The sequence below is a fragment of the Pteropus medius genome, unplaced genomic scaffold (genome assembly GCF_902729225.1).
Source record: "Pteropus medius unplaced genomic scaffold, Ma_sr-lr_union100, whole genome shotgun sequence".
In the NCBI taxonomy this organism is placed as follows: Eukaryota; Metazoa; Chordata; class Mammalia; order Chiroptera; family Pteropodidae; genus Pteropus; species Pteropus medius.
Window position 1 is genome coordinate 4,143,224 of NW_024355327.1, and position 17,605 is coordinate 4,160,828.

A 17,605-nucleotide genomic window follows, 5' to 3' on the forward strand; every position below is an offset into this window, starting at 1 on the left:
CTTGCAATTTGATTCTACTTCAGATACCTTTAGGTAGGAAATAGGGATGTAAAATTTTGCTTAAATAATTTCCAAGGCTTAAATATTTGTGTGCAATTCTGCAAGAACTGAAGTTCTAATATACTATTTATAGAAATCATATAAGTGTTGCATATCTTACATTGCTTATTATATTTATAGAAATTCAACTAAAGGTCATAGGACCTATAATTGCAGACTGATTAGGAGACTGAAGAGTTCATTCGCATTTAAAGAAAGAAGCAGCACATAATGGTGAGTGTAACAAATCAACGTCTCTGTTAGGGATGTGGACATCTTCTAAAGCAGAGGTCTCTAACCTTTTGGGCACCAGGGACTGGTGCTCCTATGAGAATCTAAAGCCTGATGATGATCTGAGGTGGAGCTGAGGCTGTGATGCTAGCGCTGAGGAGCAGCTGCAAATACTGATGAAGCTTCGCTTGCTTGCCTGCAGCTCACCTCCTGCTGTGCGGCCCGGTTCCTAACAGGCCATTGACTGGCTTTAGTTTGCAGTCCGGGAGTTGGGAAACCCTGTTTTAAAGGAATTATGGCATTATATTATTTTAATACTAATTTTATTAAAGAAATATATAGAGATAGTACTTAATATTTAATACATATTTTGAATTTTTGCAAAGTAAAACAAAACTGAGTTTGTAAAAATTATTACCATGTTGCCCCCAGAGAAGCACATTTAGAGTCTCAAGAGAATGGACTAATCACCAAATGTGACAAACCACATGTAGAATTCCTCTAAATAAGTAACTGAACACCATATTTTCTTCAATTAGATAAATGTCTGGTGTTACGTTTCTATAATCATGTAAATTGCAACAATAGACCTACCAATTACCCTATTTAAACTTGGCTGGTTCCCCAAAGACTTCTTAGAAGAAAATTTATAATAATTAGTTGCCTATCTTTTCAGAGCCACTGGGGGAGGGGGTATTAATACTCTAGATCGTAATTTTTGTAAGGATCTATTTTTGCAAATCTCTCCTAACTAGGAATTTTTTACATTAAATGGAAAAATAATTGGGGAAAACATGGTTTTTGTGTATTCTGGAATATTAAGGAAAAGAACATTTGAAATAAGGTATTTAAAGCCAAACGATAACCTAATTTTTATTTAAAGTAGCTGAAATGCAATTTGTTTTTGGAAAAGGATTTGGATTATTTTATATTGATAATTCATTAGGCTTGTTTAATGTTCTTTTTTTAAAGTAGTTAATATTAATTAACTTTAATAAATTTTTTTTTAAATATAAAAATCAAGAAAAGACACAGCAAGTATTTTGGCTACTTACATATTCACATATTGAAATGGCTGGATATAGACATGCGTAGGGTGTACATGACAATTGCTGCTGCCTTAACTGACCAAGGCTACAATTCAGCTACAATATTTGCGTTATGTTGCTGTTGTATTGGTAGAATCCAGTGTTGTTTTTTATCTTTTTCTTTTTTTGGAGAAAAACCAGAAAATTATTTATTCAGTTATCTCTACACATTTAACACAAATTTAAGCACTGGTTGCAGGTCAAATAACTTCTTGCATCGTATACCTGAATAAGTATTTCCCCCAAGTTATTAGTGGAACACTATGTCAATTTCCTTTTTTTAAAACCATTTTATTAACATAATTCACATACCAGTTATTAAAGCATACAATTCAATGGTTTTTAGTATAATCAACCATTACCATTAATTTTAGAACATTTCATCACTCTTAAAAGAAACCTATACCATATGCAACCATTACCATTAATTTTAGAACATTTCATCACTCTTAAAAGAAACCTATACCCTTTAGCTTTCACTTTATTCCTTCAGCTCTATGAAACTACTTTCTGTCTCTGTAGATTTCACTATTCCAGGCATTTCATATAAATGAAATCATACCATATGTGGCCTTTTGTACTGGTTTCTTTCACTTAGCATAGTTGTCAAGGTCTATCCATGTTATAGCATGTCTCAGTACTTTATTCCTTTGTGTGGCCAAATAATATTCCATTGTATAGATAATACTACATTTTGTTCATCCATTCATCAGTTGATGGACATTTGCCAATTAATATCCTTTTAAAATCAGTATTTACTATGTAGCAAAAGGTCATGTCAAATATATCTTTTATTATTGGGCCCTGGGAATACTGTGACAAAGAAACCCAGACATTACCCCTCAGCCCAATGTAGAGCATAGGGTCTAGTGGGAAGATAGATTTAATTAAATCATTCCACAAATGAGGGAGTAATTACAGATTGAGGGAAGTAGGAGATAATCTAATTGAAAGGAACAAGGTTTCAAGAGGACACCAGAGGGGAACCCAATCTAGGATAGGAGGAGGGTGATCAAGGAACCTTATACAAGGAAGCAAAGCTTAAGCCAAAGAAGTGCAAAAGCTAATGGGGAAGAGGGTGGTGAGAAGAGCACAGCATACTGTGGAACAGTATGTGCAAAAGTTGACAATGTGGCCAGCAGAGCTTGGCAAGTGTACCAAACTGAAGGAGCACCTAGGAGGAGTTTAGGGAAGCAGATACAGAAATGTAGACAGGGTCCAAATCAGCAGGGCTCTCTATGCCACATGAAGAATTCTTGTCTTTATTATCCCTTGAAGTATGAGAACCTGCAAAAGAGTTTTGTTTCATTTTATTTTTGTTAATTGAAGAATAAAGTCATACAGTAAAATGCACAACTCTTAAGTGTACAGTTTAATAAATATATATGTATATACTGTCTCTGTAACTATAATCTAGATCAAGATATGGAACATCTCTCCATCATTTCAAAGTTCTTTCATGTCCCCTTTGAGTCAGTACACCCTCCCACCAGTTCCTAACACAAGGGAACTATTTTATTACCATAGATCATTTTTGCTTGTCCTTGAATGCATATAAATGGAATCATACAGTATATACTCTTGTGTATGACTTATTTCATTTAACATTATGCATGTAAGATTCATTCACGGTATTACATGATAAATGGAAGTCTTAAAAGGGTTTGACTCAAAAATGAAACAAAAACTTAAACCTTCGCAACAGCTCTTGGCTTTAGTTGAGATTTGTGGTTATCAGAATCAGCTGTGAGGTTGAAGGGATACTTGCCTAGTTACTTATCCCTAACAATATTCTTAACTGAGGATTTCTTTTGTGCCTTCTCTTCATTGCATGGAAAGACTTCCAGACATATCGACCATGAGTAAACTTCATCCCAAAGTAAAGGGCCTTTCTTATGCTTTCTTGGGACACACCCAAGAAATATCTGCTCAGTAACAAGATAAGTTCTTTGGGGAAAGAAAATGACTCCATGGAAGTAAAATTGTTTTAGCTCAAGCATAATAGAAGGAACAGCAGTTTCATGTTTTTCAATGCATCTGAATAGGCAATGGAGTTGTAGGCTTGTAATACTTTTTTACTCATAAAATGAATGGATCAAACTAATTATTCTCTAAGATCTTTAAAGTTCTATGAATTGGATCTTAGTGGTGGTTTTATTGACTGGCTATTATTATCTTTTCCTACTGCTGCATTTCAATGGACTGTCAAAAAATAAAAAAATGTTCCTAGCTGTGTGACATTGAAGGTTTGAAGGTTCAAGGTATGTATGAGCATCAAATAACATCTTTTACCTGAAAAGAAAAATAAGAAATTGCTTTACAAATGTTAAGGATTGTTGTTACTATCAAATCTTATTAGTGAATTCACTTCAAAGATACTATAAATACTTTTGTTTTACTATGTGTGAATACTGTAACTCTGACTATATATTTACCTAATTGCTTAGATTAGCATTCCTCTATATCGAAATATAGAGATCCTTCTAAAATCTCTGTATTGACTTTCTGGATGATGATTAAGATATTACTGTTTCCCCCTTGTATGAGTTACTGAGTACTGACAACAGCTTCTCAGCATGCTTTTATCTTCTTTCTCTTCCTTTTTAAAATGTAATTTTTTTTAGTAAGTTCATGTGCTTTAAAGTATAAAAAGATATAAAGTGAAAAGTCTCACCCACCTGTCTTCCGGCCCATTCCCTTTCCATAGGCAACCAACGTTGCTGGTTATTTATGTAGCCTTCCACAAGTTTTATGCAAATAGGTGTATGTACTTAACTGTATTTCCCCTTTTTGGTACAAATGTTAGCATTCTAGCCATCCTGTTCTGTTTTTTCTTTTTTTTAAGCACATAACGAGCTTTATCAGAAAAAATAGGAATGAGTACCTACTTCACAGACTTCTTGTGAAAATAGAATAAACATATGCAAAGCACTTAGAAAATGCCAGGTATGTTGTAACCTTTATATTACTTTTCTATTGCCACATAACAAATTACTACAAAGTTAGTGGCTTAAAATAATATCCGTGCTATTATCTCACAGTTTCTGTAGGTCAGAGTATGGCATGGCTTAGCTGGTTTCTATGACTGGGTCTCACAGGCTGAAATCATGGTGTCAGATGGGCTGCATTCTCACCTGGACACTCATTAGAAAAGAATTTTCTTCTAAGCACTCTCAAGTTGTTGGCAGCTGTAGAATTCACGGCAGCTTCTTCAAAGCTGATGGGGGAAAGAGAGTCTGCTACTTGGAGTCTACGTCCTTAGGGAATTAAAAAGTCCTCTATTTTAAAAAAATTGAGATATAATTCATATATCACAAAATCCATCTTTTTAAAGTGTATAGATTTTAGTACAGTCACAAAGTTGTGCAACTAACATCATATCTAATTCTTGAATATTTTTATCACTCCCAAAATAAATCCTATACTTATAAACCCTGTCCTCATTCCCACATCTCTCTAGCCCCTGGGAAATACCAATCTTCTGTTTCTATGAATTTGCCTATTCTGAACTTTCACATGGATGAAATGATAAATATATGGCTTTTTTTTTGTCTGGTTTCTTTCACATAACATGATTTTTTCAATATGCATCCATGCGGTAGCATGTATTAGTACTTCATTCCTTTTTATGGCTATGTAGCATTCCATTGTATGGCTATACTCTATTTAGGTTGTTTCCAGTCCTTTGCTATTACAAATGACACTTGATATCCCATTACAGACAACACTGGATATCTTTGAATAAACATTTCAAATGTTAATGAGCATGTATATCTGTATTATAAATTTCTAGAAGTAAAATTGTGAGGTCAAAGGTTTATGCATCAGCAATACTGATAGTTACTGCTGAGTTATACCATTTATATCTTGTTTTTTAAAAGAACTGTTTGAGGAAAGGTGAAATGGCATAGTGGAAAATGCACTGAGTTCTGAACTTTGTTTGCTAATAACAAGAAAGGTTAGCATATAGTGGTTATTAAGAGCATGGCCTTTGGAAGCAGACTGCCTGGGTTAGAATCTTGGTTCTCTCACTTATAATCTAAATGACCTTAAGAAATTTAAATAAGCACTCTGCCTCAGTTTCTTTATCTGTAAAATAGGGATAACGTTAATACTTGGTGTGGGAATTAATAATACATGTAACACTCTTATACCAGTGCCTGACACACAGAAAGTCTTAACTCTATTTGCTATATGATATTGGGCCACTGTCTTTGTTTTTAAAATGGAGTTGAACTGGATTATTTTTGTTTCTAAATTTAAAAGGGTGACTGTGGTCCCTGGGTATTTAATTATATACTCATATTGCTCTCTAATATTCCTTATATTGCTGAGGGTAGGGGACAACATAGGTTTTATATCTTTTTAACTTTTGGTAGCCCATGCTCCAGAACCATGAACATCTGTGGTAGCTCTTCGCATAGTACCCATCCCCCCAATATATACTGGATATCTATATGCATACATATATAAACACATATGTAGATCCTCTGTATCTCACTGTGTTAGTTTTCCTGAGATAGGTGGATTTTAGTAAATTTATGCCCTCTCTATCTCTGTCCTGTAGCTGAATTCTTCACTTAACCTTTAGGTCTCCACTTAGCCATCACCATTGATCCTAGTTTTAGGTATATTCCCCACTGAGCTGTAAACTCAAAGGAGGTAACCATGCCCACTTGCTTCAGAGTTACATCCTCAGCACACAGCAGTGCTTAGCACCCAATAGACAACTAAAAATATTTATAATACTGAATATTAGTACTGTTATCCAGCTGAATCTAAAAATTTTTGCTATCAATAATTGAATATATAGTTAAAATTATATGTTAGAGCTTCCTAATTTTCTTCTACCTTATAAGGTATAATATTGATTCATTTTTTAAATGATTTAAATAAATGACTTAGAATGAATAAAACTTTTATCCTCACAAAACTTAAGATTCCATCCGTGTGGAAGACTAATGGTTTTCTAGCCTTAGTTTTAGGTCTTTACCACAAACCGGTATGCTTGCCTTATGCATAACCTAGGCCTTCTACCTTCCAAGTAAAGTTGGCTTTTGCTGAACAGATGAGAATAGCCTTACTTGAGCAGTGGCACCAGTATGCAATTAGTTCCTATATCTTTTAATCTTGATAAAAATTAGCTTTTAAAAGATGTCTTTAAAGAACTCACAAAACGAAAGTTATCAGAGACCTCAATATGTTTCTGATCTTCTGTAGCCCCTTTTATATCAAGTAAAGCCTCTTCTTCTGAATTTAAAAGGTTACTTTTAACTTAAAATGAACATTTTGTCTCAACATAGCCCATAGTGTTTTCATCAGTATTTTAAAAGTTTTTACATAAACGCTTTACTAAAAGGAATAATTGTTTTACACTTGCATTTCTTGCATTTACTAAGCTAATTCAAATAGGTTGAGCAAGCCATAATTAGCTTTTCCAATAGGCTGTTAAACAGGGATGATATTTACCACAGGACATAGGAATCCAACTTTCCTGTTGCCCTTGGGGATGTTCTTTAAGTAGCTGTCACATGGCAAGGCCTAGTTTTATAATTATAGGTTTAGTCAGTCACCTCCATGAGAGACAGCTGGAGTTAGAGACTAGAGATTTGGGTTCCAATCCTTATCTTGCTGCTGGGAGACTGAATTAGATGTCAATCTCATTTCTTTATCCATAATGCAAAAAGGTGCAGGGTTGCTGTGAGGATTAGAGAAGTAGTCAAGTGCAAGTACTTTATGTTTCAGTTAAATAAACCTGACTTCAAATTCTGATTTTAACTTAACTTGTTCAATGTCCTGAAACACTTATAATGCAGGCATACCTCGGAGATATTGCAGTTTCTGTTCCAGGCCACCACAATAAAGCCAGGTGTACACTTTTTGCTGGTGGAGGGTCTGGCCTTCAATTTGTAAAAAACAACAGCTGTGAAGCTCAACCAAGCAAAGCACAATAAGGTATGCCCCCTTGGTGGCATCTCCTCAATGTTTGTTGTGAGGATTAAATGGAGCTAATGTATGTAAATCACTCTCCAGTGCCTGGCATATAGAAAGCACCAGTAAATCTTGTCTGTACTCATGATAACCCATGCTAGTAGTTTCAACAGAGTCTGCAGAAACTTCAAAAGAGTTTCCACTTGACTATTTTAAGGGACCGCTTGCTGTATATTTTTAAATGTGGCTGCAAACGTTTATATTTTTCTTTAGTATACACACTTTAGGAAACCTGAAGACATCAAAGGAAAAAAATTTTAAAGCCAGCGGCCCTCCTCCCCTCAAGCTTACCAGAACCAAATCTTAACACTGGGCTGTGAAGTCATATCTAAGGATGCCAGATATTGACTGCTTGCTTGCTGGAGTACCACATGTTCTAATTCTTTAAAAGAGGGGAGCAGGTGGGCATAATCTATTGTAAAGATGCAAGATCCAGGAGACTGACACCCACTCGCCCTCCTGAAGTCCGCGGGAGGCTTTCAGGCTCTTATCACTGCAGCCCATTCTCTTATCTCTTCTCCAGGCTTTTATGGGCAGGCATGGATTTCACAAAGGCGGGATCGTTCCGCACCCACTGCTTGAGTCCAGTTTTGGCCGGTGTAACTCATGCACAAGAGAAGGTAATCTTGCCTAGAAATAGGCGACGCCTGCTCTACGGGGACCTGGCAGGGCGCACTTCCCTCTTCCGCAGCACTGGCCAGGCGCGGTCCCGAAACTCACAGCCCGCCTTGAGGCCCATTCACCCCGTAGTCCGCCACGACGTCGAGGTACTCGCGGGACATAGCTGTCGCCCCTTTTGGCGGGCTCCGGCGCCCTGAGGCTCCGCCCCCCGGCGCGGTCTTATCCACACCCGCGGAGGTGGGCACCGCATCCCCATTGGCGGAGCGATCTGTGAGGGCCCCGCCCCTTCCCAGCTCAGACGCGAGCACGTTGAGTGGTGGGGGGCCGGCCGAAGAACTGCCCGAGCGAGGAGCGGCTCTTGAGGCCGGGCCGCGCGGTTGGGGCGCCCGCTTTGGGGCCCCCGAGAGGCTCCTGGGTCGGGATCGCGGCCCGCGACCACGGGGGGAAGGGGGTGGGTGGGCTGAGAGCAGCTCGGCGGCGAGGCCGGCCCGCCGCCCCTTCCCCCCCATCCCCCCCATCCTCGTCGACCTTGTTGGCAGAAGCTTCCCGGAGCTCCTCACGCCGGCGCGATGGCGACTGCTGAGGAAATGGAAGCCTCTCCGCCGACGGACGCGAGCTGGGAAAGTGGCGGCGGCGGAGACGAGGAGATGAAGCAGGCGCTTCCGGAGCTTGAGTCTTCCCCACAAAATGGCGGCGGCGGCAGCCTGAGCATCGCGGAACCCGGCGGCGGCGCCGGGCCTGAGGAGACCGCGGCGGCCGAGGCCACCCCGAGCCTCAGCCAAGAGCAGCCTCAGGACTCCTCTGAGGCGGGCGCGACCGCTCTGCCCAAAGGCCCCGAAGAGCCCGAAAGACCCGTTAGGAGGAGTTTTCAGATCCCCAGGAAGAGCAGAGAAAAGAAAGGTGGTGCTTCCCCTCTCCCCAACCCCTCTTTCTCTCTCCCCTCCATCTTTTCATTAGAACCTCTCTGTCTCCTTCCCACACCCATCCGAGACACGTAAACACGCATGCAGCGCCAGCCGCCTCTTCCCTCACTGCCACGCCGCCCAGCTGCTGCGCTTGGTGCGAGAGGAAAGCGGTGGAACCACGCTCCCCTGCTCCCCGCTTCTTCCCGTGAAAGTTGGAAGTAGCTCAGGTTTGAAGCTTGTCCATAAGGCTGCAGCTCCCAGAGAGGAAAGATGGAGCTCGGCGCCCCTCCCTCCTAACCCCTGAAGGCAGAGAAGCTGATGTGTCCTCCTAAGGATGCTTCTGAGAAGTCTCACTGTGGAAATAGCCCGTGGCCGTGGATTCTGGAGCTTTCTCCAAGGCCATAGCGTTCAGAGGATCACAAATGCTTCTCCCTGTGGAAATTCTTCAGCTATATGTGTCTACTTGAAATTTCCTCGATGTCAGCGTCTTCCCTTTTTTAGAAATCCCCGTTAGATGTGATCCATGCACACCGCTTTTTCCATCACACTTCATTTCCATGTAGATTTTTAAAATTGTTTTTGAAGCGTTAGGTTAAATAGGTCTCTCTCTTTTTAAATCCAAACTTTAGTGCATTTTTTCATTGTCTTTGAGAAGAATGGGAAGGTAGGTTCTTGGTGCAGTAATTTCCCTACGGAAAAAAATAGGGAGAGGTTAGCTTATACCCAAGGGTCACCAATTTGAGAGCTTCAGACTTTTTTTTTTTAAAGGTCCAGTTTAGTTTTCGGAACCGAAATGGGAACAGTTACATGAACTACGTTTACCTTTTTAAAACTTAATGCCATATTGACACATTTCTAATGGAGACCAAAATTATCACCATTGATTTGTCATAACTATTTTCGACTATCCAGTGATTTGGGATATTCTGGATTTAGTCAATTTAAAGCCTCGTTTTGTTTTACGCGTGGTTCAGTTTGTTATGATTTACTTTGGAAAATTATGGGAATTTTTTTATTTACAGAAAGCTTATTTGTAAATTGAATCTTAGTAACACCTTAGAATCTGGAATGAAGCATATGTTTCCTCTTTCCATGTGCATAACCAGCTCCGTTTGTTTTGCACAATTGAAATTTTTAGAGCCTTAAATCAAGTACAAATCAAGTTAAACTTATTTTCTATTTGGATGACAAAGCCAAGGAAGTCCTTGGTGTGAGAAACCACGTTGACAAAGGTGAAGTTACCTTTTGTCCACCAGCATGAAGAATATCTTTTCTAGAAATACCTTTTAAGTGAATGTAATATATCTTGGAGTTCAAGAGGATACTTGTAAAGGTCATGGTTGTCAATTCTTTTGGTTTATTTGGTTAAGTAGTATGGTGTAGTCTGTATGAGGAAAGTTAGATGCTCAGCCTAAATTGTCAATTGGTAGAGTAGGTTGGAAGTACATTCAGATGGACTCTGGTTATGAGGTAGGAGATTGAACTTTTCATTTTTAGTTTGATAAAATTTTGGTCCTTTTTTTTAGGTTTTTAAGCAACCGAGAATATGGCTTACATCGTAAACCATTACGTACCACCCTTTAACTCTTGATAGAGTTGAAAAATTAGTTTGGTTTAAAATGAGGGAACGCACTAGGAGATGTTGAAAGGCACTGTCTGTTGTCTTTTTAAAAAAAATTAGATTGTGAGGCTACCGTAAAATAAGACTTCATTTGAACACACTAAAAGTAGATATAATTGAGGAATTAAGAAATATGAAACCTAGTTGTTTTCTCCCCTGAGTCTTGATTTTCTCTTTGGGGAAAATTTGTATTTTCCATTTTCACTTAGAGGCAAAAGGTGGTTACCTTTCTCTTGTGAGGGAGGTTATGGATAAGGAGAATATAACACACTGGACTTTTTTCATGTTTAACGAAAATGAGTAATTTTTAACTTGTCTAAATATAGACAAGTTAGTCAAATAATGCAATACCAATTTAAATAGAGGCTTTAAAAATTAAATAAACAACTATTTTACCACTATGGACTTTATCCTGTCCAAGCTAAGAGGTTAGTGCTTGGTGATAGAATTTAGTAGAAAAATTCACCTTTTCATTATTAAAAAAAAAAAAAAAAAGCTTTATCAGAAACAGTGCAGCAGGTGCTGCTAGTTTCACACTTCATTCCAAAATCATGGAAGGCTTGAAAGGTATCACCTTATATATAGGATCTGGCTTGGTATTAATTGTAGACATCTGAGTCATTTATCATGAATAGTAAATACCTCTGCTTGTTTTAGTATCAAAGATTCTTTTGCATTCATATTTTAGTATGGCAGGCTTTTCCTTGTGACTATACATTTCCAGTGAAATTTAAAATTAGGACTTGAATATTTTTAGTACCTTAAAGGTTAATACTAGTATAAATCGTTGACTCAAAGTTCTTTTCTTGGTCTGACAATGACGTAACATCCAAGATATTGCCATTCTAATTAAGTAATATTGACAAATACTTTATAGTACTTAGTAAGTTGTAGGTATTCTAAGCAGTTTATATGTATTAACTTAATCTCTACTATGTGGTAGGTACTGTTCCCATTTTATAGATGAGGAAAATGAAGTAATGAGAGGTTAATTAACTTCCAAGGTCACACAGCTAGTAAATAGTAAAGTTGGAATTTGATCCTAGGTGTAGAATACTTCTTGTCACTACTCAAACTGTAGAAGACTACTTTTTTTTATAGCATAAGAGTTTTATGTAGCTTTTGATCTGACCCATTTAAAAAGATGTTTTGTTTTTTAACCTCTTAACTTCAGAAATATTTGGGATGTCTTCATCCCTGGGGAATTTCGAGATTATGTTCATTATAACTCATTGAATTAGTAGTGACAGATTAAGTGACCTACTGACTGGAAGAATAAGATTTTACTCTGCTCTATATTGTGTTATTGGCTGGGCTACTTTCTGTAATAGTGTAAAAAGGCACTTTCTTCCATTTAACCAAATTGTAGAATTGTATTTTGTTAGTAGACATTTCACTATTGCCTTCTTTTACTCTGAAATCTAATACTATAAGTCATCAAAAGTAAGTTAAAATTAGTAATTGTATTTGATATAATTTTTCCTTCCAAAGTTCTTGGGAAATCACTTTAAAAGTTTTCTGATTAATGTTTGCTGTAGGGCACAAGATTAACTGCCCTTCATGTACTTGTGTCTCATGTGTGTCATGAATTAACTGCCGTCTTTCATGCACCTGCATCCATGCTGCTTTGGTCCATGGCTAATTCTTTTCCCGAACTCTCATCTTTTCCAACAAAATTTGCAGTTGTCCTTTTGAAGACGGGCAAAGTCTCCTTAAGGAAATTTACATTGTGCTTCAGTAGTTGTAGATGAATGATTGGGTTCCAAGTACCATAGATTCCTTACACAAAAATGAACCTGAGAAGGAAAGTGTGGGCAGAATCCAGTTATCCACATAAAATGCTTGATAGGTACATGTAAATTCTGAGTGATGGAGGTAAAATTTTCTTTAACCAATCTTCCAATTCAAAAAAGTCAAGTCCTATTTGTAGTTGTTTTTGTAGATCTCTGCCACCATATTCATTCCTAGTTCTGCAGTATGTTCAACCTTGATTTAAAGGTGAAACACTATTCCTAAAGCATTATGTCTAGCAATTTTACTAGACTGGAGAAAAGTGCATTTTAAAAGCAATTATTATGAGGAACAAATAGATATTTATTGTATTTTAATCATTAGTACTAGTAGTCTTCAAATAGAATGCAGACCACATGTACTCTCTAGCCTTTATTATTTCCTTCCATAAATTACTTTGAATTGCAATGTATAGTTCATATCAATTTGTACATTTTGATAACAGTAGTTCATCTTTTAAAAGTTTAGCTTGTTTTTGTATATATACTTACACATGTACAAACTTAACACAAAGATCAGCATTGACACTAAATAAATTGGTGTCAGTAATTGAGGAAAAATGGTCCTTTGACTAAGGAACAAAGCTATTTGAGGACCTAAATTTTATGTCTTATTACAACTGCTTAAATATAACATTAAATTCTTGAGTATGTTTTGTATACTACCAGTAATAAAAAATATTTGATGATAGCATGTATGGACTGGGAGACAGGAGATCTGAATTCTAGTTCCGATTCTGAGATAACAGTTCCTCTTCGGAATTATAAATCTCCAAGTACCTTTCTAAATATGTTCTTCGGTCCTATAAAATATCCATTATCCGTTTTGTTGATAGGAAAACCTTGTGAATTATAAGAAATTAACTCAGTCTCCTTTCTGACATAGATTTGATGGAAATGCTGTAAATAAGTAAAATTGTATATTAATGTATGAGTGACCTATTTTTACTGCCATTAACTTCTATACCAAAAAAGGGTTTTATGGCTTTGGACTTGTTAAATGCATTAAAATGAGAAATATTTTTAAGAAAAGATTTGAGAGAAGGTAGAAATAGCATAATCCTAGACATTAAATTCTTTTTTTTTTCCTACAGAAGGTAGAAATAGCATAATCCTAGACATTAAATTCTCTTTTTTTTTTTTTTTTTTTAGCTTATTTCCTGTGTGTAAGTGCTGTGTATGATTTCCTGGTCTAAAATGAGGAAAAAAATACATGTTTCTAGTTTTTGGAATGATTAGTTTTAGTGCGCACACACACTCCCCCCTTTTATTTAATTTCAGGAGCTCTAGGCAGCCTAAATTTGAATTCCAGCTGTCCTATTAACTGTAACCTTGAGGAAGTTAACTTTAGCTGTCTCATTTGTGAAATGGGCATAATGAACATCATAGGTGGTTTTGATGATTAGATGGGATAATACATGTAAAGCTCTTAGTATAGTATCTGAAAAGTTGTAATAACCCACTAATTATTGGACTCAATAATTGTCAACGTCCAGAGAACAATATATTAGATACTGACTTAGTTAAATAAATGATTAATACATAAAATATTCTTTTCCTCATTGGATAGTCACAGTTATTATTGCTTCAAATAAAGACCCATAATTAAGATGATGATATGTATATATTTTCTGTAAAAGAGGTGACCATATATGTTGATCGGGGTATATCCATTGTTGAAAAGATCTTTAAAGGCAAAATAGATCACCAGAACATTAAGAATATATACTTATTAAATTTCTAAACTACCATTTTTGCCACATTGACTTGAATCTTTAAAAATAGAGCATAATTTTATTTTTGTAGAAATAATAATTGGGATGGAAAGTAGAAATTATAGCTCATGCCACACTAGTAGAGCCAGTTGAGGCATTTGAAATGTAAAATATCCAGAATGCAGTTCGTTGTTAGACCTGAAATCTTGCACCTTTTTCTCTATTTTCATTCACAAGAATTTTCTTCCCATTGGCAGTCAAGTTACTTGAGTGCATTTGACTTAAATCTTTAGGACATTATTTTTGGGTGAAACAAGTGTTAAGTACTTTTTTGAGAATAACTTGAATGTTAATTGCTATATAAATTTATATGATTTAACTAATTTTTCACTTATGATTAGATAGTGGAAAAAGTGTCAGAGTAGCTTAACTAAGGAAAATAATTTCCTCTACATAGACTTGTAAAATTTTCTAGAAATTTGAAGTCATGTGATACCATTTTGGCACATGTTATCTGAAGTCACTTTGTTAGTTTAGAAACATGTAAATCAATCATGCATAAAACCCAACTTTTAAAATCTTGCTTGGCCCATTTTGGATGAGAAAGCCTATAAAGAATATTCCACATGTTGTTTTCCTTGCCAAGTCTTTCCCAGTTTAGGTGGGGCAGTCACAAAGAAAAGTTTTTTCCTACCACATCCTATGAAACATTTGAATTGAATGTGTTTCTCCCTCTTTTGAGCTTTCAGTTTTTTATTTTATATATTACTGAATTGTTGCATTTGTGAGACCTAATTTAAATGACAATTTTTATAAAATCATTTTTATAAAAATCATTTTATTAAAAATTAACAAAATTTATTCTCATTTTCTTTACTCGTTTAACTTACTGGGGCCAGTCTTCATATTTCTAACTACTAGTATGGTAAAGACAATATTAACAAGGCAGATATAGTTACTGCACTCATAGAGCTTACAATCAGTAGATTGAGCACATTCATCTGTTACAAATTAGATTAAAAGATATTTTTTGTGTTTAGTAGGTTTTTTTTTGAGTTCTCCCTGCTTACTCCTAGTCAGTGTTTTTATTACATTATGACTATGTTGGTGTTATTCCTTTTTAATTTTAATTTTTTTTTTTTTTTGAGTTTCTGGTCCTACAGTAGTGATAACCATTTTGGTCTATACACATTCTGTCATTGCAAATTTTTACAAACACTTTTGTAATATGCACACATATGTATATATGGCTTGGTAAATGAGTGCATGAATGGGTATATTTGACATGTTCTTTAAAGCCCAATAACTATAGAAAATACAGTAAAAACGCTTTATTAGCTGCCGTCTGGTACCTTTAAGAATATGAGAACACTTTTCAAAAGCGTTTTGATTGTGACATTGACTCTATAAATAAATAGTATATTGAAAGAAAAGTAATAAACTCTAACATAAGTTATCCACAGTGAAAAATAAGTGGTTTCTTTTTGGTTTTGAGAAAATACATGTATAGATTTAATATTTGAAATTTATTAGTTAAAACTTCCATGTATAAAGTAGATATTTGAGGTTATTGGACCAGCAATCCCCTGGTCCAAGAAAGATATTTGACTTAAGTATTTTAAAAATTAAATGGGGTGTGGAATAGCTGGAAGAATAGAGAATAGAAATATTGTCTCAATTTGCATGCATCAGATGCTGTGCTTAGAGCTTTTTCCATGTGTTGTCTCACGTGTGGCATATTGCATATTAGTGGTTTCTAGGATTCCTAGAGTTTTCTATACAGATGAGAGAACTGAGCTTATGTTTGGTTAAATAATTAATTTACCCAGGGTCTCCTACAAAACTATGAAGTGCTAGATAGGATATTGTGTCCAGGTTTGACTCTAGTTCCACTTTTCATTTTGCTAAGTTTTCATAATGTTCTACCACTTTATATTGGTAATACAAGATGTCAATGGATACAGCATATCTAACTTTAGTATTAAAAACCAAATAGAATCATTTTATAAACACCTGAGTGTCTTAAATGTTTTTATGCTTTCATTTAGAGTATAGACATTTAGTTTGCTGAAATAAATGGTCCTAGACATACTTTCTCACTGTAACACAAAATAGGAGTTAAGACAAGCTAGGTATATGGGCAAGTTCTTGTGAGAGTCTTTAAGCAATTTAAGTTGCCTAGTGTAGTATCCCTAAGGTTTTGCAAAATTGTACCATTGTCTGCATGCGTAATGCCAGATGCTCATTGCTGAAGGAACTGGTCAATTTGGCATCCGGTTTTAATTTTTCTTATAGTGAATTAATAAGTACTCTTTTGCATATCACAAAGATAGCCTTGAAGCCTTTTTTAATTTTATTTAAAAGTTACATTAACAAACCCACAAAAATATAAGAAACTACATTTAAGATGGAATAATCTTAAATTTTTTTATTTTAGCACTTTTTCAGCCATTAACTCCAGGATCTCGTGAATTTGAAGATGTTTTGAAGATTCTTCATTCATCTTACCTTGAACAGACCTCAGTAACAAATTTTAACTACAAACGTGCTTGCTTAGTACATAATGAACTTTTGGAAAAGGAGGTATGTTTTACATTGTGATTATTAAAAGATTCTACAGAATCAATTAATAGCCTGAAATTCATTTTATTTTCTTTTTCTTTAAAAATGCTAAAATTTTTAGGAAAACCAAATTATGGAAGGGAAAACCAGTTTTAAATGACATCTTTTTTTCCCTGTTGTTGACATATCACTACATTTATCTGCTCTGTTAAATTAATGTGCAGTTATGTAAAATAACTTCTTACACTGAATATAAATCTTAAGCATAGGGATAGCTTATCGATAATGGTTTTGTTTTAAATTCATAACAAGGCTTTTTGCTCTTCAGGTGCATGTTAATGGAATCTAATTATGTATTATGTCTCCAAATTGGAAGATAAATGTATATTTTTCTTTTTTAGGATATGCTTAAATTTTCCCCCAGTTATTGCCTGGTGATTGAATTATCTTATTATTGGTTGAAATTCTTAATGAAAAAGTGCGAAGGCAAACAGTTAGGCATGATGGATAGTGAATTTAGGTTTCAGGTACATACTAGAATATTCTTTGAGTTTTGATTTAGGAAAAGCCAACATGTAGTTCTGAAGTAATTCAAATGAGGTGTTTGGAAATAATTGGATGTGTATATATTTCTTTCTAATGTACATGAAATACAATTAATTTTGTACTTTTTATAAGTTGATTAATCCAGTGCTACCAGAATTTAACTTCGAAAGGATCCCTGAAGTGGATAAATGTTATTGGCTCCCAGAGGAAATGAAAACTTTGGTAGTTTGATGTGGTTTCATGGTATGATAGAGATTATTTCTTAACTTTACATGGAAATTTAGTCACTAATTATATTTAATTAAAGATCAATAATAATCCGAATACTATATATGAATTATTAAATATGGGCTCTGTATTTTGAATGTATATCTATGAGCTTGTATTTCAAAGGAAAAGCCAGCAGTTTAAGGTGACTTATAGTTCAGATCTACTTAGACCACAACACTCTTTTATCCTGAAACATGTATGGAGCACATCTTATGTACTTGGCATT

At 35.6% G+C, this 17,605-nt stretch overlaps 2 protein-coding genes across 9 annotated transcripts in view; one reads left to right on the forward strand and one right to left on the reverse strand.

Annotated features, from left to right (window-relative positions):
* Positions 1-2,591: 2,591 nt before the first annotated feature.
* LOC120599517 (uncharacterized) lies at positions 2,592-9,278 on the reverse strand. The gene is made up of 4 exons (XM_039858604.1): positions 9,230-9,278; positions 8,952-9,025; positions 4,493-8,791; positions 2,592-3,650 (listed from the first exon to the last, which is right to left on the reverse strand). Exons 1-3 carry the CDS (start codon positions 9,276-9,278, stop codon positions 8,066-8,068), a joined length of 849 nt encoding a protein of 282 aa, XP_039714538.1. The 3' UTR covers positions 2,592-3,650; positions 4,493-8,065.
* Positions 8,271-17,605, forward strand: part of TASOR (transcription activation suppressor) — a 42,383-nt gene continuing 33,048 nt past the window's right edge. For 5 of the 8 annotated variants that reach the window (XM_039858542.1, XM_039858546.1, XM_039858548.1 and 2 more), the window contains exons 1-2: positions 8,271-8,870; positions 16,439-16,584. In XM_039858542.1, the coding sequence (XP_039714476.1) occupies positions 8,540-8,870; positions 16,439-16,584 (477 nt within the window). In that variant the 5' untranslated portion in view covers positions 8,271-8,539. The remainder of the gene's footprint in view (positions 8,871-16,438; positions 16,585-17,605) is intronic. The other 3 variants (XM_039858547.1, XM_039858543.1, XM_039858545.1) reach the window with 1 other exon arrangement.